The sequence below is a fragment of the Lytechinus variegatus genome, chromosome 9 (assembly GCF_018143015.1).
Source record: "Lytechinus variegatus isolate NC3 chromosome 9, Lvar_3.0, whole genome shotgun sequence".
In the NCBI taxonomy this organism is placed as follows: domain Eukaryota; kingdom Metazoa; phylum Echinodermata; class Echinoidea; order Temnopleuroida; family Toxopneustidae; genus Lytechinus; species Lytechinus variegatus.
In genome coordinates, this window is record NC_054748.1 from 3026440 (window position 1) to 3051099 (window position 24660).

Genomic DNA, 24660 nt, shown 5'->3' on the forward strand with positions numbered 1-24660 from the left:
TAATGAACAACACTCATGAATATTCAAAAAATTGTAATAATGAATATTAAAACAACTGTAGAAATTGAAGTAATGAATATTTAATATCATTATTATGAAAAAATAGAAATGTTAGCCCACAAAACTGTGAAATATCATCAAGATGTAAATGTATGGAATTAATTCTATGTTCATGTGAATGAAATTCTGTTGTTATGCTTTCTTTATTCTGAATCACATGAATAAAGTATATATATTTTATATCTAAGTACCTAATCTGAATGATTCAAAGTCTAGTTTGTTTCCTGTGATAAAAGTTTTTATTGGTATATATATATTTCTTTGTTGGGAAAGTTAATGACTTCCTGAATTTGGCATTCTATCTTCTTCTTTTTTTATTTTTTTTTGGGGGGGGGTATTTGTGCCTCTTTAAAATTATTCATTTATTTGTATTTATTTACATATTTAGTTTATTGTATTTGTGCCAATTGACTTTAATGTATTTGTGCCAATTTCTTAATTATTCATTTTTTCATTCATTTATTAATCTTTTTATTCAGTCATTTATTCATTTGTTTATTCATTATTATATATATATTACTTTTGTTCTCTGGTCTCCAAAATGCATTTTAGAAGTATATTTATTTGTTACCATGCAGAATTATGTTGAAAGAGACTGAAAGCTTTTTTTAGGAAACATGACAATATAAAATGATACACAAAAACACAATACATGTACTCTGTTGTTTTTAAAACCATCACAAATAACATGCAACGTAAATATATCCTAGTCTGCACACACAGACCCCGATTGAATGTGCGTCTCCACGCAAAGACTAGCATCCAAAACTTCTTACTTGCCGTTTCAATTCAGCGAGAGGGCCTTGAGTACACAAGGCATGAGTAGGCTGCATATTCAGACCCTTAACTCGAATGAAGGATTTGCACAGCAGACTACATATATTCTTCTACTCTCTAAAAACTTTTACATATACATGTACAGTGGTGCTAAAGAGTTTGTGAGCCCCAACAGAAAATAATACACTCCTTCATGCTGAATGTTGAATGGAGACAACAACACAACAATCAATGATTGGTGAGCCCAGAGAAACAATTTTTATTGGATGTTATATTTTATCACCTTATTTCACAACTAAGTATCTAAAACATGGCAGAACTTGAACACTTGAAATGTGTTCGTTTTCTGGTCACTTTTAGCACCACTGTACATATTAAAAGACAGTATGATTTTAACGTTAAGTGCAAAACTTCGAACTTCCGGAGCTTTATGACATCGATAAGACAGTTGAATACACTTTTCAAGAGCAACTGATCCCATTTATTCTCTGACGACTGTGTGTCCGATTCATGCAGACAAATTCAGTTCCTCAAACAAATGCTAATTCAAATTGAACGCACCCCTGTTGGGCAAAATGGTATCGTCACAATCGCATGTCTTGAATGTCAGATTAAGGAGGACTTGGACCGTACCAATCTGGAATCGTGGAAAACATCGTCTTCTGAAAGGAGAGGGATGGCGCCGCCAAGATCCCCACCTATCGTTAAAAGGGACCGGTCCATGTCAATCACACACTGTCGCCCAGTAATATGAGAGAGAGAGAGAGAAAGGGGGAGGGGGATGGCGTGAGACAGTGTATCATGAAAAGATATAAACGGCAAAAACTTTGGTGTGAACTTGTGTATATACTCTCTGGCCCGTATTTTGTAGTCGGGTTTAGCTGAAACTCAGGTTTAAAGTTGTGATTTGAGTATGGATAGCCAACTGTTACATAAATCACTAAAAGTAGAGACATCATATTTCGACTCATTTTGCTCTCGAACCACTCATAGTTGTCTAGGAAGTATAAAGAGATGATTGTCTTCACCATCGATGAATCAGGAAAGAGCACAGTTAACATAAGAAACATACAACTTAATACAAATTTGGACGCTTTTGGCTTCCCATAATTTTAGCACAGAGTTAGACCATGGTCTAAGTTAAACCTGACTTCAGAATACGGGCCTCTAAATGCAAAAGACTAATCTAGTCCCTAATCCCACTGATATCACAGTGATACTAGGGACCAATTATACCCTTTTTACACAGGATTTTCTTAACCCCGTACTATCCTTAACCCCGTACTATTTTTTTTCCTTTTCACACATGCCAAATTAGGATAAGGAATGCTTGCTTTTTACACACGAAACTCGCTAACCCCGGAATAGTGGTTTTTGTCGATCATTCGTAGTACAAGTACTTCACTCATACACTTTTTACACACGCTAAAATTTCCTTAACCCTGTACTATAGGTGGGGCTAAATTGCTATTTAGCCCCACCTATAGTACGGGGTTAAGCTTAGCCCACTTTCGTTTTACACTAGCGATCTTAACCCCGTATTATTGCTCTTAGCACTGCAATTGCTGGGATAACCCTGCTTTTTGCAGGGCCAAATAATCCCGTACTAAAGGTGGGGTTAGCCCACTTTGCAAAAATGCTGTGTAAAAAGAAAGTGGGGTAAGCTTAACCCCATACTATAGGTGGAGCTAAATGGCAATTTAGCCCCACCTATAGTACGGGGTAAAGGAAATTTTAGCCTGTGTAAAAAGGGTATTGGCATACCTATGATTTTCGACAGGGGGGGGGGCAATTTCGTCCGCCAAAAAAATTGACAAGCCCCCCCCCCAAAAAAAAAAAACCTCTGCCCTAAGTTCTAAAAGGAGCGGCCACTTGTGGCTCGTTAGGGATCAGTTGTGACTCGTCAGGGGGGGGGGGGAGTCTGCCCCCATAGGTACGCTAATGGGACCAATCCATTTGGTACATCCTTTTAGAGTGCATTATGACTCCTTTTAGAGTGAACTGCCTCGTGTCTTTCACTCAAAAAAGAGCCGTAATGTACACTTAAAGGATTACAGTCCACTCAAAAGGGATTGTTCCCTAGTATCTTCACTCCAAGAGGGATGTGATTAGGGACTAGATTATCTCTTTTGCATTTGGAGAGTGTAGAGGACCACACCTTTCATTTATACTCGTATGTTAAATTTACAGTGGTACACTGCAAAAACGCTGGTGTTGATTTAACACCGGCCTGGTATCTATATCGATCTACACCAGAGAAGTGTTGAAACAACACTGGTTTAGTTTTAGGCTAGCACCAATGTGGCATTTAGGCAATCACAATTAGTGTGACATCAATATCGGTTTGATTCTTAATTGGTGTTGTTTCAACAACTCTCTGGCGTTGACCGATATAGATACCGGGCTGGTGTTAAGTCCAGTGTTTTTGTAGTGTAGTTCAACACCCTTGGGCGATAATGCAACACCTTTAGTTTCTACTTTAACACCCGTTGGTGCTATATCTAGTCGTAACGACGTCATATATATAGCAGTCGTGCGATTGGCTAGTATTTGAAACTAATTTGGTCTTTACTCTAAAATAAAGGCTTGCAATCTTTCAATATGGTTATATTAGTATTCTTTCAATTAATTTCAACCTTAAATGAAATAAAATATTCCCTTCACATTTTCAGAAAATGAGCAAAATGCGATATGTTTCAAAATCGAATCGCGAACAGTCGTAAGGTGTGCGATGGCCTTTAGATCTCCATTCTGTGATTATATGGTGAAACAATTTCTACAAGTAAATAAAATACAAACTTACCCTACACCTCCGTAAGACATCTATTCCAATAACGGGCAAGGCTTTTGAATCTTCATTTAAAAGAGAGAATATTTAAAAGAAGAATAAGATTGGGGAGAGATTGGTGATAATGTTGATTTTTGGGGGTAGAATATCAGGTTCTCGGCAACATAACCCTCCCAAACATCATTTACCTTCATACATCTTATTACCACCCTTAACTACACCAAAAAATTGCCACCCATTGGCATAACGAGTCAATATGTGAAGGGGGCCAGTTATGGCAATTAGAGGCGACAGTTCTAAACAAATGCAAGCGAGCGAGGTTTTTTTTTACCTTTATAATACTAAAATCTATTTTTAAAAATGATATTGACATAAGATTCAGAGAAATAATATTAGATTTCACGATTTTACATTCCTTCCCTTTTTCCTTGGTTGTTGATTTTGCTTTATTTATTTAACTTTTTTTTTTGGGGGGGGGGAGTTCCATGCCTCTCAAAAGACCTCCATTAGATAAGCTTTCTTTAAAAAAGATTGCTATTTGTAGATCAAATTACTATTTTGGCTGTCAAGAGATCACCTTCCACTGCGACTGATTGTTGGTTTTGGGGTCGCTGGCTGTACACAATTTTTCTTTTCCTAGATTTTAATCCCTAACTTTCCCATGAATAACCAAAAATTCATACAAGGGACATGGGCGGATCCAGTATTTTTCAAAGGGGAAGGGTCATTTTTGTTTTATAAAGGTCATAAATATAACAAAAATAATAACATTATTTTCATGGCCATTGGCAGAAATCTCAGGGGAATGCGTCTTCCTTACTCAAAATAGTAGGGGAGGGGACACAATAACAAATGTCTCCCTTGATATATTCTCACCGTTATTTTCAAGGATCTCAAACGGTGTCTGTAGTAGCATCGGACCAAGACGTAAGGCTGCTGTCTGTCGACCGTTGTTCGTCTTGACGTTTCTTGAGACTCTGGATTGACATAGGGAGAGAGGGGGCGAGGGTGTATGTGTGTGTACAAGAGGGGAGGGAGGAGAGAGGAAAAAAGAGGGAGGGAGAGAGAGATGGAGAGAGGGGGATGGGGACATGAAATGTGAGGGAGCGGCAAAGAGTTGGAGGGGGAACGAATGAGAGAGGAATGAAGAGAATAAATATGAGAGAATATCGTGGACATAATAATAATCGCTGTGGGGATTATACATCCTACACGCGACAGCGGGGAGGGGGGGTAGTCTTAAAAATAATTATAAACAATTTAACCAAAGTGAGCACGAAGGTCCCGTTTCATAAAGCTACTTACCCATGCAGCTTGGCCTTTTCTGTCGGGACTCCGCTTTTCAAACTCGCTGTACTCAACTGGGCAAACGTTTCCATGTCATTCAGCTGCAGAAGACAAGGGGGGGGGGGGGGGGAGAGTGAAAGAGAGGGGTAGGGAGGAAGAGCGTGAGACGGAGGGGAGGGGAGGGGTGGAGATAGAATACAAAGGTTCAAAAGTTGTTTTATCAGTGTTTATTTGTATCTGGGGGGGGTGATGAAAAGTCACCCCCCCCGATACAAATCTTGCACAACGGCTTTTAACACCAGATTCATGACACGGCTAGTGCGGTTAATTCAGAAGTAACTTAACAACAGATGAGCCCCCCCCCCCCTCCCCCCACCCCATCGGCTGGCCAAAAAGAAAGAAAGAAAGAAAATGGAGGAAAGGAGAAAAAAACAGGAAGAGAGATAAACGTGGGGGTATTACAATTATTTTATGTTATGTTATTATAGTACGTATAAGAAATAGGGTGTTTCTCTCTTACACAACTTAATGAAAAAAAAATTGCTTAGAGCCGAGATGCGTTCGTCACGTCTGGTACTCGCACTTCCTGTTTAATGAGATAAATAATACTATTCAAGGGGGGTTGATGAGACTAAAACACTCCGTTTTCAAGTCAATCATGTCAATGTACACCAAAAATATTTACTCGCACTTCGAGCTATATCATTCAATCTAGTGACATTTGCTACTTTTTCACGAGTACTTATTTGCCCCCTTCTAAGGTTTGAATATGAAACAAAATTGCTGTTTACTGTTTATTGATTTATTCATTTATTTACTTATTTATTCATTGAAATATAGTCTCGTAATAGCAATTTGAACAAATTACTGTTAAACGAGCTAAATGTACACGAATTCGGGGTTCCACGACATTTGGTCTGGCGATAATACCTCCGATAGAAAATATGTACGCTTTGCCAAGCATGAAATATAACCTCCAAAGCTACATCTTTACAATATTCTGTACCAAAAGCTCTGTTACAATCCTATAAAACATAGGTCCTCTTAGATAAAAAAAATCGGAGCAAATGTCACACAGAAGCAAGTGTCGTGTTGTGTCACCGAATTGGTTTTGGACCATTTTGGGTAAGACCAAACGAATTGTATAAACGGAGGGTATTTGATCAAACAGGATTTGCCCGTTACAAGTAGATTTTAGCACTAGGCGTAATGCGTCGCCCAGCGCTTCCAAGAAGACGATTTCCGCTGCCTCCACCGTCACGGAATCCGATGCCGCAAGCCATCGCACTGTCATGACTGTGGTGGTTGAGACATACAACATTGAACATGAAACATGGTAATCATAAAGGTTAGAACAGGATGATATTTTACTAACAGCTTTAAGAGACGTTAAAATTTCTATATAATATACTTATCTTTCCTGAAACTAGTTTATACTTGAACTTTACTTTGATTACAACAAACTGGTAATATTGCAAAAAGCTTTGCTATAAAATATTTTGTCTACATAAACAATTTTGTCTACATAAACAATTTTATTATTAAAAACAATTTTTCGCATTTTTTAACACTAAAAGCTAAAAGATTATTGTGTATTAAGCGGTTTTCCTTGACAACTTAATAATAATCGATTCTACACTTGAACTTATTCCGATCACTTCAATTCAGTCTTGTGGGCGGGGCTCGAGTGTTTTATGATTATGTTCTTATTTATAAGTGGCGCTGACGCGTGGGGGGTTAGAATGTTGACCCAATGCAAAATTGAAATGAAAGGAATTGTCTGTGCACAGCCAGCTTTTTCTCCTCGTTTCAATACCATACATATCGATTGCCTTTTCATCAGGATGCAGAAGACTTGTAAACCCAAAAAGGAGAACAGTCTGGTAGAACAGAAATATCAGTGTCGTCAGAGAAAAATTATATATGCTTCTACTCCCATGACATCTTCAGAAGATAACTGATAAAATGTGGAACAGGACATTAGGCATAGCCGTTGTTGTTTATGACACAGTGTGTTTTATTTTTGTATAAGTGCGCAATCCATTTTTCATAAACTTTAATTTGATACCAAACATGATATGTTAATTCCATACACTGGATCATAGATAAGTCATAATTAAGAGGTTGTCCTAGGTGAATAGGATGATGTGGTTTATGACGTCAGAAAATGACGTTGCCCCAATTTAACCAAAGTAGCCCCTGTCAGATTCTTAAAATACACATCCTCAACATAACCTAAAGCCCTAGATACATATGATAACCCATTTGTTTTATTTCATTCATGAGATTCATGAGTCCGCATTATTTGTTGCAATGCTTAAATTTGTGACCTAATTTGACCTTCCATGACCTTAAATGACCTTTAATTGGTCTAAATGCAACATAAATGCCTTGTGATTCATATTTGTGGATTTCATTTAGCAAATGCTATAATTTGATATCAAACATGATACGTTTATTCCTCACAATAGAAAATCAACAACTAAGAAGAATGTAAGAAAGTTTGTGTGGTTTATGACGTCCCAGAAATAAAAATTCTCAAGATGCCAAGGTCGCACCCATCGGATTCTTAATATGCGCATCCTAAACTTAACGAAATCAAAATGAGTTCGTACAGAATCCAATGAAATGACGACCAAAGTGTCTGTTTGTATAAATAAAGCATGTGTGCCAAAGGATTCTGGAAGAAATTGTGTAATTGCTGAGAAATCAGCAAATAGGCTCAGGATTCGGGTCAAGCGTCGGGCACGACATTCAAGGCAATAATTAAACACTGTCCCACGTGCGCTTATCTGTGTTGGTGATCTTCAGTGTGAACATTTTTCAGTGTAGATTTCAAGATTTCACAAAGTTCAGTTTATGTAACTGTACCAGATCTAGAGTAGATCTTCGATGATATACTGACAATTAAGCCTGGTTTTACAGACTTTCTCATGAAATCAGTATTTACTGCAACTACTGGCATTTCTCTTTAACTTTCAGCACAAAATGCACATAATTCCTAACTAATTTGTATTTAAAACATGATATTTTTCGCCTTATATGTATTACATGTACTTTATTTCACAGCAATTTGACCTTTTATGACCTAAAATGATGTTTAACTGACAAAAATGTCATTTAAATACCCAGTAATCAATATATTTACATTTGATGTTTCATTAGCTTTAATTTGATACCAAACATGACATGTTTATTTCATAAAATATGAAAGTCATATACAGTGCGTCCCAGAAAAAACGAAACCGAGATTTAGCGATGATTACCATAACATAATCATTAATAAAATAGACTAATGATCTACCAATGTAAAGCTTAGAATCTCTTCTTTCATCTGATATTACTTAGATTATTCCTCATTCACGCATGAGGGAGCAAAAACAATTTGAAGAAAGGATACCAAAAACTCACTTGGCGGGGGTTTCTGAGAAAATGACATTTCATTGAATTTTTACCCATTCGCTATATGGGAGTGCTGCTAGTTTATGACGTCACAAATCAAATAATTGAAATTCTATTTTTTTCACTCTTTGATTTTTCTCAAACCTTCGGCAATGTTTTAAACTATTTTCTGCGATTTTTACAATTTTTTCAGGGTGCACTCCCCCTTTAAATACATTACAACATCATTATCGATCACAAATAACTGGAAATGCGACAGGCATTATGGCAACTATTGGTGAACTTGTCTTAAAAAACACAAAACATCAAACTTGGAAAAAAAAAATCCAACACAATCTAAAAAAATGTTCAATTTCAATCTGGGTTCCCTTTTTAAAATATATTTTCCAATGACTTAAGAATAAGTATTATTTGTTGCAGTAATTGACATATTCCACTTCAATGCTTTTTTAACTAGCAAATGAAATATAAAACTTTTTATCTTTAATGTCGAATTTGTATTAGCGCTATGCGTAGGAAGGTTTTAAACAATGTTAAATATTTTGGACGCATGGTGCTTTATAATCATCGTGCGACAAGTCTTAAAAACGCAGCGTTTTATGTGCAAGAACGCAAACGGTCGTTGGAAACTCTTGACCCGGTGTCAAAAATTACATTTAAGTCTTTTAGCGAATTAAAGGCAGTTCGAAAAATGAGGAGATAGAAAAAAAATCATATCGAACCTAAATACATGATTTAACATTACCTATGTTAGGCACCATACGTATTTTAGACTGAAGTATGACCAGTTACTAGATAATGTATTATCAAGAAGTAGAATTTGTCTTTGAAAAATGTATCACTTTAACATATATTTAAAAGAGCGTTCTTTTATATTATCAGGAAGTTTATTCAATAAATGAGGAACTGAATATTAAAATGCTCTTCGTCCATATGTTATTGTATCAAAATGGAGTATACATAAAGGTACCTGCTGGTCCCCCCCCCCTTTAAGGTCAAGTCTACCTCAGAAAAATGTTCATTTGAATCAATAGAGAAAAATCAGACTAGCTCAATGCTGAAAATTTCATCAAAATCGGATGTAAAATAAGAAAGTTATGATATTTCAAAGTTTCGCTTATTTTCAACAAAATAGTTATATGAACGAGCCAGTTGCATACAAATGAGAGAGTCGATGATGTCACTCACTCACTATTTCTTTTGTTTTTTATTGTTTGAATTATACAATATTTCAATTTTACGAATTTGACGGTTAGGACCTCCTTGCCTGAAGCACAAAATGTTAAAATAATGGAATTCCACGTGTTCATGGAGGAATGAAACGTCATTTCACATGACAATGACGAGAAAATAAAAATGTTTCATATTTCATATAATAAAATACAAAAGAAATAGTGAGTGAGTGATGTCATCAACTCTCTCATTTGGATGTAACTGGCTCGTTCATATAACTATTTTGTTAAAAGTAAGCAAAACTTTAAAATGCCATAACTTATTTTAAATTCGATTTTGATGAAATTTTCAGTGTTATGCTTGTTAAATTTTTCTCTTTTTTATTCAAATCAAGTTTTTGTTGGGGTGGACTTGTCCTTTAAAGTCCAGCCCAGACAAATGTTACATTGATAGAGAAAAATCAAGCAAGCAGAAAGATGAAAATTTCATCAAAAAGGGTGTAGAGAAAAATGATGAAGTTTAAGAGTTTCACGAATGTCTTATCAGCACGATGATCACATTTACCGTGCGGGCAAAAAGTATATTTTTTCTTTTACGATTTATCACTGTTCTCTAGACAAGAAGAAAATTTATTTATACAAAAAATTACTGTTTTATTTACTAGTTATTAATAATAATGTAGTAAACAAATCGAATTCGTGAAAGTTGTTGCATTATTTAATATTAATGATATAAATATATGTAATTTTAAAATTTCATATATAAATTATAATAAAACCCACCAAAAATTAAAGGAATATATTTTGCCCTGTTATGTTGAGTTTTTCACATCGGTAATCGATGCTATAATTTGTGATCGATAATGATGTTTCACTGCATTTAAAGAGAAAAGTTTACTACCCCCCCCCATATAAAAAGAGTTATTGTAACAACGGCAGAAAGTGAATCCTAAATATTGCAGAAGGTTGGAGAAAAATCCATGGAAAGATGAAAAAGTTATTAGAATTTCAATAATTTGATTTATGACGTCATAAACAAGCAGCATTCCCAGATGGCGAACGGTAAAAATTCATTGAAATTTTCAGAAAATTGAATTGTTTTTTTAAACTCTACCCTTTGCTTATCAATAGAGAAATTATTTCACACCCGACCATGTAAAGAAAAGAAAGATAAGTCATCAGGAACCATTAAAGATTGAAATTCCTGCATTTTATATTGCATAACATATATTTATTATATATAATGCAACAACTTTCACGAATTTGATTCCTTTAATCTATTATTATTAATACTAGTAAATACGGGAGTAAATTTTGTGTAAATAAAGTTTCTTGCCAACATAAGTAGTGACAAATCGTAAAAGATGAAAATCAACTTTCTCCGAGCACGGTAAATATGATTATCGTGCTGATAAGAAGAAATTCGCGTGTGGGCGCGTAACTTATGCCAGTGGACATCAGGTACCTGTGAATGCGTGCGGTTCAATGGTTCCTTAATAACCCAAATGCGGGAAATTTTGACGCTTCTAGGAATGGTTTGGGAACTTATAAAAAAATCCAGGAATTTCATGGAAATCTCGCACACCATTAAGCCAGCATACGCGTATTCATTTTTTTCATCGTGACGTCACATCCTAAAGATTGATACACGTATGACAAAACTCAAATGCACACACACACACATCCCTTTAACTGTTCTTTGATTGCTATTTTCGAATTTTCCAAACCTTTGTGATTTTTTTTTTGTATAGCGACTACCGAACCTTCCATGGTTTAAGCTAACTAATAAGAGATATTACCGGTAATATTGGGATAGAGGGACACTTTCTATTCATGTCTTGAGGATGGCATTACGAAAATTGTGCTTGCCATAATTAGCGGGCACTTTAAATGCTTGCATGTCCTAGAAAGGTCAAATAATATCTTAAATATTTTTAAAAGTAAAAAAAACAGGTTAATAAAAAAAGAATTCTAAATTTGTCACACTTTTATTCCTATACCATGTAATTAAAAATATTTTATAATGTTTTTATTTTTTTAAAGCATTAAAAACAATCATATTTCGGTGTTTGTTTTTTGGGGGGTTAACAATCTGTAATCGATGCAATATTTCGAGGTCGATTATGAAGTTATATTGAATTTCACAGCTCGTATTTTTTACGACCAATTTGTCATTATAGGCAGTTGTTGGTAAACTACGGTAAGACCATCTAAGATCACGTGACCAAGTGGAAAGTGGACAAAATGGGTGCTGACAGAGATGAACTTTATTTCGTCGTTGAGAAAATAGACGCCGCTTGGTAAGTGAGGTTTTCCGAGCTAAAAAATAATTAGAACTGTCTAAATAGAGTAAAGTTCACAAAGCAACACTGATAATGTTATAAAAATCTAATTACTAATAAAATGTTATTGAATTTGAAATTATAGCAATGTCTTTTTTTTACAGTTTAATGAACGCACGTACAAATATATTTCGTTAAGATAACTTATTTTTCATGCATCGATAGTGGCTGGATTTATGATCATAAAGTCATTTCAATATTTTATCTTTCATTCACAGGTTAATCTATCAGAGAAAAAGTTGCAGTGTGTAATATCATGCAACCATTAGCATGAAGAATAATAATATAAAAAGAAATGGTAATATAAAGTTCATTCGTATTGAGGGATGAGAAGGTTTACTGAGGTAAACTAAATACACCACTGAAATCCAACGAAAAAGGGATGTTTTTGTTGTTCTTCAAAAAGCTGAAATTATTAATGCTTGATTTGGGAAAATATGTTTGACGCCAATGGAGAAATAGTAATACTTTTTTCTCATGATTATTTTCATAAATGAAATTATAGATTTTGTGTAGGAAAAAAATGTTTATCACACCTACCAGATGTGTATTTTTTCAGTATAAAGATGAATGCCACACTCCTGCAGCAAAAATCTTTAATCTATACTTCCCGTTTATCCTGTATCATATTGTTTCAGTAACAAATTACAATGTACCAGTACTTGAAAGTCATTTTCAAAGGTTTTTTTTCTCAATGATTCGTAATCGATATTATACTTTGGGATCGATCACGATATTTTCCCACCGACAAGTGAATTTCCAGTTGTGAAGGTACACTGCTGAACCTTATGACCTAAAAGGTAACAACAAAACAAAATAATGACAATCTAAAGGGATAATCGCTGTTTTCGCGTTTACATAGGGGCTATTGTGCAAATGTGGCGGAAAATATGTTTAGGAGAATGTTTAAGAGCAGTAGACACGTGCAATGCGCCATTGTCGCCCGTTTTCTTTTGTGCTTAGTCTGTTTGTAATAGGGTTCGTGGCTTGCTTAAATCATGTCGATTCGAACAACAAACAATTGATATTGTATTTTTCAAAACTAATTACGAGCAATGCAAGTTTGTTGTCTTGCTCTCAAAAAATTGTAATCGATGCTACACGAATTTGGCTTCATGTTATTTGGTATATCATTTTTTTACCCCGGTCGTAACAACAATCAGACAATAAAGGAAAATAAATATGAAATGCGGGTGCGGAGCGCGAGCAGAAATTTTGAGCTTCGTAGACCAGGTTTAGGCTCACATTTTTTATTGTCCGATTTTTGTTGCGACCGGGGTAAAAAAATTATATGCCAAGTATCGTAAAGCCAAATTCGTGTAGTATCGATTACAAATCTTTGAGAGAAGGGCATCAAACTTGCAATGCTTGTAATTAGTTAGCTGTTACCTTTTGAAAAAAAAATGTTATAGTTACTATATTTGATGCCTTAGTGAGATATAAATGCTAAAAATATTCTTAAATGATATATTAATGTAAATTTAAAAATCTTTAATATTTTATTCATTGTAATTAATGTAAAGTAAATTAAACTTTACATTAACTTGTTTCTTATTATCTTTTTACATTTATTTATACAACAGAACAACTGACGCTCAAAATGTAAAATTACAAATTTTAGAAGCACATATGGGATTCTTTTCTCAACGTGCCATGTTCATGACGGACATGTACCTCGAAATTCCTCTTCAGCTCATATTTTGGGAAAACCTGACCTCTTTTTCACGGAAAACAACAATAAAACGCAGCAACTTCCAATATTCCTGATATATCCTATCTAACATACGTAACTCATTATTTCTGTTCCGCACCCGCATTTCAGTTGTTTAATTCCTTGTGATTGGTCACTTAGACCAGGTTTAGGCTCACTTTATTATTGCCCGAATTTTGTTACGACCGGGATAAAGAATGATATGCCAGTTGTCATGAAGCAATTTTTTTTTATGGTATCGATTACAAGTTTTTGAAAGCAATCAACTAATTTGCATTACTTGTAATTAGTTAGCGGTCACCCTTTGAACAAAATATAGTTACTATCTTTGAGATAAAAATGCCCAAAATATTACTTTATGATTTTTTTTGTGTAAACGAAAATAACGTGCATATTTCATTTCATGTAGTGAATGTATAGTAAATTAAACTTTATATTAACGTGTTTCCTATTAGTTTTCTACAGTTATATATGAAACAGATTTGATATTATCTTCATTGTTTCTTAGAAATATACAGAATATTTTGAAGCACGCTGGGGATTCTGTTCTCATCGTGCTACGTGCTGGACTTACTTTGACTATTAATTTTCAGCTCTCGATATTTCGGAAAATCCCGACTTTTTTTCCCAGAAAGTTTCGGTAAAAACAGAAAGTTACAAGTATACAACAATGAAACGCAGCAATTTTCAATTTTCAAGATCTATTCTATCTTAACATTTTAGGAAGCTAAAATAGATATCGTTCATATTTGGAACCATATCCGCCGGGTTTGACGCGGTTGGAAGTTTGCAGATTTGGTTCCTCGGCGGATTTGGTGCAGATTGACTACGTGTATTCATTATGACGTCACCGGCACCCTCGGCAGCGCACGCGCGGCAATATTGGGGATAGGTACAGTGTAAACGCGATTAACTTGCATCGGCTCGCGGTTCAGAACCGGCAAATTGCACCACCAAAGTAGTAGGTTCTGAACCGCGAGCCGATGCAGAATCGGCTTTTTTACTACGTGTAAACAGGGGAGCGTTTCATCAATATTTTTATCCAACAAGTTTTCAGATCTGACATCTTTCCGTGATTTTGATTGGCTGAAATGCACTGTTCCTATGGTAACTGTCGGATAAAACGTCCGACAAGTCCTTTCACGAATCGCCCCCCAGAAAGCCGATTCTGCATCGGCAATTTGTGCGCATTTCAGGTTTTTGCATCGGCTCGCGGTTCGTCACAGAATAAAATGTCATTATGAAAGTTTTGTTTCAACATCATTCTGGTTAGAATATGTTTGGTAACGTGATGCTACTTGAATTAATCACCATACATGATTAACTCTATGTATGATGTAATAGATAATGAGTGCACTGAGCACTCGTAATATAACCCACACCAGTGAATGAATAGGCAACACATCATCATTATTTTACTTACCTTTTTTTATAGGTATGTTTATTTAAAACTTGACAGACACGAGTCATGATTGAAAATAGAAAGCTAAAGAGCATTCAATGACAAAATACATTAAAAATGATTGATTGACCAATCAATGCTTACCGCGCATCTGATATAAATGCCGCCTTCTACGACAGTGGTTGCTTCAAAGTGCATCTCTGCTGCCCTTCGTTGGTGTTCGATGTCTGTGGAAGATTTCCTACGGGTTGGTTCGCCAGGCACTTCAAGGCGTTGGACCTGTCGCTGTTTGACGATAGCTGCTGGTTGCTGGAAATAAATAAAGAAGAAAGAAAATAAAGATAAAACTAGAACTGCAATCGTTTCAGAACGATGTGCATGCATTGACGCCTCTGATTTAATAGAGGGCAAGAAACAGAAGGAGATAGAAAGAAAACTGTAGATGATATACATTCTCAAAATATTAGAGGGCGCTATTTCTTAAAGGAATGGTCACTAATGCGTAAAACACAGTTAGATTATGTGAAATGATACAATTAGCAAACCCTGAAAATATGAGACAAAAATAAATTCAAAGGAAGTTATGGCAATTCAACTATTTTAAGACTTTGCAATAGAGGGCGCTATTTCTAAAGTTATGGTCACTAATTATGGATAACATGTCTGCCAAATTAGAATGAATTTTGATGAGGAACGGTGGCAGGGGAGGACTAACAAATATTACATGTTAATCAAATTGGATATTAGCACATTTTGCTGTCCATAGGAAGTTACATTCTCGAGTAAAATTTTTTAGACCATATGGCGGCCCATACGTGGTTGTTGAAAATGTGTGCATTGTGAGCAGTATACCATGTGTTCAGATTGACTTATCTTGAAATTTTCTGTTGTAACCTATGTCGTATTTGGTATCACTGGAAAGAGTATTCCAATGCGGTGACATTGATACCACTTTTATTTGTGTGGAGGCAATAGACCGGAAGTAAATGCCATATAAAGAAAGACATTAAAAATGAAGGTTTTCACAATAATTTTAAGCTGACGTCAGCAATTTGTTAGTTTCTGTTACAAAACATTAACGAACTGTTTAAGTATATATCAATACTCATATCTGCCAAGTTAAAAAGGATAAGCTTCAATAATAAGGAAATAAGAGCAAGTTGAAGTTGTGCTGGCATTAAAGTGCATTTTTGGGTATTTTGCTGATTTTCGGGAGCATTTTTTAGATATTTTGTCAGTTGTAAGGTATATATTTTTTTAAATGCCATGAAAGGGCATATCTTGAAGACCCTAAATCCAAAAAAGGGTACGGGTTTGGCCATGCATGACGCAATGAGGGGCATTCAAAGGTAAGCGTTTTTGAAACTTTAGAGGGCGCTATTTCAATGACGGAAGATCAATGATGCGTGAAAACTTAGTAGCATGTGTGTTATGATACCGTGATCAATTTCCAAAAGAATGAGCGCAAAATGAATAAAAACAGAAAAGTTATGGCCATTTTACGACTTTTAGACATTACATTTCAATAAATATGAAGTTTTTGAAGGAAGGCTATTTCGGATTTGAATTTAAGGCATGAAGATGGCATTTTGAAGGTCAGGTTATACGTCGCAGTAGAAGGAGCAACTCTTGGACTATCTATAGCAATTTGTTAGAAGTCTGTAGCATGCAGGATGACTGAGATATGAAAGAATGAAGAATGGTATGCAAATGGACTTGAAATTGACAAAATGGCGCCTGGATGGTCATGCATGAGTGATTTTGGAAAATGGAAGACAAGAGGCACAACTAGGGATGCTGGACAACATGTCTACCAAATTTGGATGAATTTGGATGAGGGACGGAGTCAGGGTAGAGCTAACAAAACCATGTGTTAAACGAATGGGATTTTGGTGGAAGAAGAAGAAGAAGAAGACTAGAACTGCAATCGTTTCAGAACGATGTGCATGCATTGACGCCTCTGATTTAATAGAGGCAAGAAACAGAAGGAGATAGAGAGAAAACTCTAGATGATATACATTCTCAAAATATTAGAGGGCGGTATTTCTTAAAGGAATGGTCACTGATGCGTAAAACACAGTTGGATTATGTGAAATAATACAATTGGCAAACCCTGAAAATATGAGACAAAAATAAATTCAAACAAGGAAGTTATGGCAATTCAACTATTTTAAGATTTTGCAATAGAGGGCGCTATTTCTAAAGTTATGGTCACTAATTATGGATAACATGTCTACCAAATTAGAATGAATTTGGATGAGGAACGGTGGCAGGGGAGGACTAACAAAAATTACATGTCAATCAAATTGGATTTTAGCACATTTTGCTGTCCATAGGAAGTTACATTCTCGAGTAAAATTTCTTAGACCATTTGGCACCCCATACGTTGTTGTTGAAAATGTGTGCATTGTGAGCAAGCAGTATACCATATGTTCAGATTGACTTATCTTGAAATTTTCTGTTGTAACCTATGTCGTATTTGGTATCACTGGAAAGAGTATTCCAATGCGGTGACATTGATACCACTTTTATTTGTGGGGAGGCAATAGACCGGAAGTAAATGCCATATAAAGAAAGACATTAAAAATGAAGGTTTTGCACAATAATTTGAAGCTGACGTCAGCAATTTGTTAGCTTCTGTTACAAAACATTAACGAATTGTTGAAGTATATATCAATACTCATATCTGCCAAGTTAGAAAGAATAAGCTTCAATAATAAGGAAATAAGAGCAAGTTGAAGTTGTGCTGGCATTAAAGTGCCTTTTGGGGTATTTTGCTGATTTTGGGGAGCATTTTTCAGATATTTCGTCAGTTGTAAGGTATATATTTTTTTAAATGGCATGAAAGGGCATATCTTGAAGACCCTAAATCCAAGAAAGGGTACGGGTTTGGCCATGCATGACGCAATGAGGAGCATTCAAAGGTAAGTGTTTTTGAAACTTTAGAGGGCGCTATTTCAATGACGAAAAATCAGTGATGCGTGAAAACTGAGTAGTATGTATGATATGATACTGTAATCAACTCCTGAATATATGAGCTCGAAATGAATAAAAACAAGACAATTATGGCCATTTTACGATTTTTTGACTTTACATTTTAATAAATATGAAGTTTTTGAAGGAAGGTTATTTTGGATTTGAATTTAAGGCATGAAGATGGCATTTTGAAGGTCAAGTTATACGTCGCAGATGACGGAGCAACTCTTGGACTATCTATAGCAATTTGTTAGAAGTCTTTAGCATAAAGGATAACTGAGATATGAAAGAATGAAGAATGGTATGCAAATGGACTTGAAATTGACAAAATGGCGCCTGGATGGTCATGCATGAGTGATTTTGGAAATTGGAAGACGAGAGGCACAACTAGAGATGCTGGACAACATGTGTACCAAATTTGGTTGAATTTGGATGAAGGACGGAGCCAGGGTAGAGCTAACAAAACCATGTGTTAAACAAATGGGATTTTGGTGGAAGAAGAAGATTACGGAATAGGAATATGGAACAAGAACAATGCATTGTCGCCATTGGGCGTCAATGCAATTACGGAATAGGAATATGGAACAAGAACAATGCATTGTCGCCATTGGGCGTCAATGCAACAAACGGAGAATGACATCAGCTGAGACCTAGACATTAAAAATACTGTTGGGGATGAAGGCGATGGCGGTGATGATGGTCGTGGACTTGTGGTGGTGGTGATGGAGGCGGTGGTGGGGATGATGATGAATTGATGATGAGGAAGGGGAGGAGGAGGAGACGGAGGATGTTATCATTAGATGAGAATCACGTTAGAGAGAGAAAAGAAACGAAGAAGGGCAGCATAAGGTTGATGATGAAGGTGATGGCGGTGATGATCGTGGAGGGTGCTGGTGGTGATGAAGATTTCATGGAGTTTTGTTGTGACGGTGATGATGATGATGATGATGGTAATGGTGGTTGTGATGATGATGATGATCATCATGATCATGATGATGTTGACGGTCATTGTGGTGATGATAGTGGTGATAGTGATGATGATGGTAACGGTGTGGAAGATGATATGATGGTGATGACGATAATGGTGGTGGTGGTGGCGGTGGTGGTGGTGTGGTGGTGGTGATGATGATAATGATGATGATTATGATGATGATGGTGATGATGATGTTATGATTTAGAGAAGAGGAGGAGGAGGAGGGATTAGAAGGACGGTGGTGATGGTGGTGAAGATGGTGATGATGTTTATGATGACGACGACGATGATAATGATGGTGATGATGATGACGATGATGATAATGATGGTGGTGACGGTGCTCGTGGTGGTGCTGCTGCTGAAGATGATGATGGTTGTTGTGTTGGTGATGGTGATAATCATCATCATATTATTGTGACCAAAACCGTGACATGTGTTAGTACACTCTAAAAAATGAAGTGCTAATTCAGCTCTTGAAGAGCGTGTATAGTGACTGCACTTCGGAGTGCTGATTTTTCTCGTTCAAATTTGAACTAGACAAATCAGCACTCCGAAGTGCAGTCACGAAACACGCTCTTTAAGAGCTGAATAAGTACTTCATTTTTTAGAGTGTAGCAATGGCGACGGTGATATTGATAATTTACGTTCGATATTCTGAGCTCCTTTTCGAATGATTTCTCACAAAAATCCAACTTTCTGTTGAATTCCGATTCTGATTCCACCCTTTGTTTCTACACTGTAAAAATGAAGTGCTAGTTTAGCACTTACAGTGCTTGTATAGTGACTACACTACGAGTGCTGATTTTCTAGTTCAATTTTAAACTAGTGAATCAGCACTCGTAGTAGAATAATAATAACAATAATAATAATAATAATAATAATAATAATAATAGGCATTTATATAGTGCCATCTATCTAGAAAGATTCTATTCCGAGGCGCATTGTTATTATTATTATTACCCCGGCTTTAGCTCAAGCTGCCTTTCAGCGCTTATGCATTCAAGGAATTAATCCTGCCGGGTACCCATTCACCTCACCTGAGTCGAGTGCAGCACAATGTGGATAAATTTCTTGCTGAAGGAAATTACGCCATGGCTGGGATTCGAACCCACGACCCTCTGTTTCAAAGTCAGAAGACTTATCCACTGGGCCACAACGCTCCACAATCACTATACAAACACTCTAAGTGCTAAATATTAGCACTTCATGTTTTTATAGTGTAGTATTAACGGGGAAAATTTAAACGGATAAATAATGGATTCGTGTAGATCATCGTGAGTTTCAGAACATTCCACCCTTTTACTCGTCCATACCTCCTTCCCCTGAGACAGAAATATAGATCCGCATCTGTTTTGAAACAGTTCTGGATGACGAGGTGATGAGGATGGTATTTGGAGCGTGGTCACCATGGCAACCCCCTCATCAACGATATTATGAGTAAAGCACCAAGCTGTGACTGCCCTAATCATCTTCGCCATGCAGTTCGGCTTGAGAAAAATATCGTATTTAAAGGCCCGGTTTTTTAGAGCAACGATTTAATGGATGGGATGAGCATGGGACAAATCCATATTTTTTGTTTAATTCTTTGATAATCATTAACATGCCTTCCGAAATACAAAATCCAATAGTAAGTCGCCAAAAGTGAATTGTTGATAGTGATAATAATAATAATGATGATGATGACGATGACCATAATAATAATGATAATGATAATAATGACAATAATAATAATGATGATGATAATAATAATAATAATAATGAAAATAATTAGAATAATAATAATAATGATAATAATTATAATAATAATGATAATAATAATGATAATAGTGACGTCTTATTGAGCGCCAACACAGTCCAGAGACGATTATGGTGCTTGCCAGCAAAAGTTCCTTTGTATGTACCATGGACAAATTTTGGTAGTAGGTCCGTGGAATGTACACAAGTACATATTATAAACAACTACAAATACGAAAAATGAATAATTTAGATATTTATTGAGCTTGAAAAAAGCACATCGAAAGATCTACAAAAACTGTACTTATCTTTAGGAAATTAATCAAGAATAACCAAATCAAATACATGATTGGATGTAGAAGTAATTCAGTGAGAGCTTCAAAGAATAAAGAAGGTTTGAAATTTGGGGTCCACCCAATCATGGTACATGCACTCTGTGCAATCGCAGTATAACATCCATTAAGCAGTCTGCAAAAAAGGGGGTCAGTCAAAGAACGCTTGTGTCTCACCTTTTATTAACCTTTCAATTTTCAAGTTTCTGACAGTGGGAAGAAGAACTCCTCTTTCAAACATGATAATTGATGTATTTTACTTTTTGAATACCAAATTAATATATTGGGCTATTTAAAAGTGGACTTGGTTTATCAATTATCAACATTATCGTGTCGCAATGCTAAACACAGTTATCAAATTCGACTTGACAACATACAAAATATCTTGCAAGCTGGCAGTGTCGTCATGAGCCCCCCCCCAAAAAAAAATAAATAAATGAAAAAAATAAATGAAATAAAAAAAAATAGGGGCAACACATGGCCACTTTCAGTTTCTTTTTGTTCTTTTAGTGCATGAGTTACATTATACGCGTTTATTCTTATATTTTCAAATCTTTCTTTAAGTTAGAGCTTTGAAAGCTCCTTTACTCTTTGTTTATTTTTCTTACTTCACCCCCCCCCCATCAATAAACCCAGGCTATCAACATAATTGTAACACATTTCTGCAAACGATGAAGCAAAAAGCCCTTATTGGTTGGCTGTCAAAAATTAATCCCTAAAAATCCAATTTCGACACCATGAATGATTGGTGAGGATTAAATCCGCTCCGACAGAGCTCCAGGGCGAGACTACAGATCCTAATGCGCGTGCGCAGTAACATGAAATCTGTACCCTCGGGCGCGCTTTGCCATTTTTTCACAATATGCACACAAAAAAAGCAATTTTAGAAGTCGAAATCCCCCAATAGCAATTGAGTTGAAGTAATTAAGAAAAATTGAAAAGAATTACATTGACAAATTTATAAATATCTGATTTAAAATGAGATTCTTTTTACCATCCAAAGATTTTTTTTATTCATATATTAATTATTTATATAATATTTTCTCAAAACGCTCATAATTATAAAACGGAATCGTATGTGTGAATAAACAATCATCGGGGGAGTCCCAATATCCTACATCCTCTCTTTTTCCGTGATCAGGGGAGTGTTTTAATAACATTTTTCATCCGACAGGACAAGTTGTCATATCTGAAAACTTTCCATCAATTTGGTTGACTGAGAAGCAATGTTGCTATGGTAACAATCGGATAAAACGGACCTTTTATCCGACAAGACCTTTTGTGAGATGCTCCCAAGATCATAAAGATGATATTATATATCAATATTGTTTTTTGTATTAAATCAAAAGGTAAAGGCTATGACATGAATCAAGCCCTGTTTTACGATGATAAAGGATTCAGACCCACAACTTTATCTAACATCTTCATCATCATCATCATCGTCGCCACCATCATCATCATCATCGTTGTTGTCGTCGTTTTAGTTACCATTGAATTGTGCCATTTGCCTCAGTTGCCTGGTAATTTTACATCACCATTTTTTTATTAAAATCATTGAAATTCATCTTCGAGCAATCGATATTGATTAAAATGTTTTTTTGCCAAACCTATTCGTTCTTCGTTATAACCATGGTAACGGTTTTATATTGCATCATACTATCGCTGTATAACCTCGCTTGTCACTGGCAATGAGCTAGGTTGATAGATAGATATTACAATGTAATCCATTTAAATCTCAGACAGAATCTGGTGATCTATTTTAATAACAGAGCGATATAGTCTAAATCTAGATAAATATATATGCCTGCGCCGGAGGATGGTGTTGATATTTATATTTCCCTGTATATGAATTTTAGCGTTGATTTTATTTCATTTTTTTTCTTGCCCTCTTTTCTTTTTCTTCTCCTTTTCTACTTCATTTTCTCCTTTTTCTTCCACTTTTTTCCTTTTCGCCTTCTTTCTCTTCTTCTTCTCATTCTTCTTCTACTCCTTCTTCTTCTTCTTCTTCTCCTCCTTCCTCTCCTCCTCCTCCTCCCTCTTCTTCTTCTTCTCCTCCTCCTTCTTCTTTTCCTTCTTCTCCTCCTTCTTCTTCCTCTTCTTATCCTCTTATTCTTCTTCTTCTTCTCCTCCTTCTTCTTCTTCTTCCTCTTATTCTTCTTCTTCTTCTCCTCCGCCTCCTTCTTCTTCTTCTTTTTCTTCTTCCTCTTCTTCTTCTTCCTCTTCTTCATCTTCTTCTTCTTCTCCTTATTCTTCTCATCCCCCTTTCTCATTTGGAGCCCACCTCTCTCTTTAATAATTTACATGAGGCCACTATCAGTTTAAAGGGATTAAGTTCTCTTTGCATTTTCATCTCTGATCCCAATCCCCTTTTTTGAAATCCCGAATCATCCCAGGATGTTTAGGGCAGTAAACACGGAAAACATGACAATCATACAAGAAATATAGACAACCCGCCCCCTGGTTTAAAGGTATTGTTTAACTTTGTGAGCAGCCGATTTAAAAAATTCTCAAACCAAGATGAAACATGTGTACAAGTGCATGTATTAGAACTAATAAACCCTAAAAACAACCATTATTGAGAATGAAAAGCTAAAACTACAAGGCAAACCCCGATTTTGTAAATAGGCGTCTTATAGACGCCTAAATAGTAAACACATAAGTGTATGGGATGAAATTAAGATGGTGCTTCTGGTCACTTTATATTTCAATTTTTGAATCACTAAATAATTATTTTCGAATGCAGTTTTTTCTGGGCTTCATTTTTGTAACATATCACAGACACAGGTGACAAGTGTGACCTTCTAGATTTTTTAAAAGTCAAACCAATATTAACCAATCACTTTAACCATCTTCAGCAAACAAAAAGGATTAAAGGAGAATGAAACCTTTGGACCAAGATAGCTTGTGTGAAAACAGAAAAATCAAAGAAACAGATCAACGAAAGTTTGAGAAAAATCGGACAAGTAATGAGAAAGTTATGAGCTTTTGAATATTGCAATCACTAATGCTATGGAGATCCTCACATTGGCAATGCGACAAAGATGTGTGATGTCACTCTTGAACAACTCTCCCCATTACTTTAGTATATATTTCACTTAAATTGCCTCTTTTATTACATCTATCAGTAGAACATGTATTATTTCTATAGGAGGGCATGTTATACAGATTCTTAAAGAATACATCATGGATAAAGAGTTTGTATCACCATACGAAAAAGCAAAAAGACACATTTTCAGGGTATTTTATAGTCCATCAAAGGGAAAGTTGTTCATGTGTGACATCACACATCCTTGTCGCGTTGCCAATGGGGGAATCTCCATAGCATTAGAGATTGCAATATTCAAATGCTCATAACTTTCTCATTATTTGTCCGATTTTTCTCAAACTTTCTTTGTTCTTATTCTTTGATTTTTCTGTTTCGACACAAGCCTTCTTGTTCCAAAGGTTTCATTCCCCTTTAAAAACAAACGATAACTTACGGCGTCCTTACTCGTCCCAATGCGCATTTCGATTGGTAATAGATCTGTAGAGCTTTTGGTGGTGAGCTGAGGGACACCGCCTCGTGTTGTTACCCGCTTCCGCCCCATCGATGGCAGGGGAGGAACCGTTAGTGCCTCCATAATCCACGTGGTCGCAATCACGCACCCCCGCGACGGGTTTCCGGTCAGAGGTCAACCAAGGGTCAAGAATAGTCGTTTTACGCA

General features: G+C 35.9%; 1 protein-coding gene across 1 annotated transcript; it reads right to left on the reverse strand.

Moving 5' to 3' along the window:
* Nucleotides 1-314: 314 nt before the first annotated feature.
* LOC121420963 lies at nucleotides 315-24660 on the reverse strand. The gene is made up of 6 exons (XM_041615522.1): nucleotides 24436-24660; nucleotides 15086-15250; nucleotides 4931-5013; nucleotides 4502-4602; nucleotides 3641-3690; nucleotides 315-1572 (listed from the first exon to the last, which is right to left on the reverse strand). Exons 1-6 carry the CDS (start codon nucleotides 24574-24576, stop codon nucleotides 1444-1446), a joined length of 669 nt encoding a protein of 222 aa, XP_041471456.1. The 5' UTR covers nucleotides 24577-24660; the 3' UTR covers nucleotides 315-1443.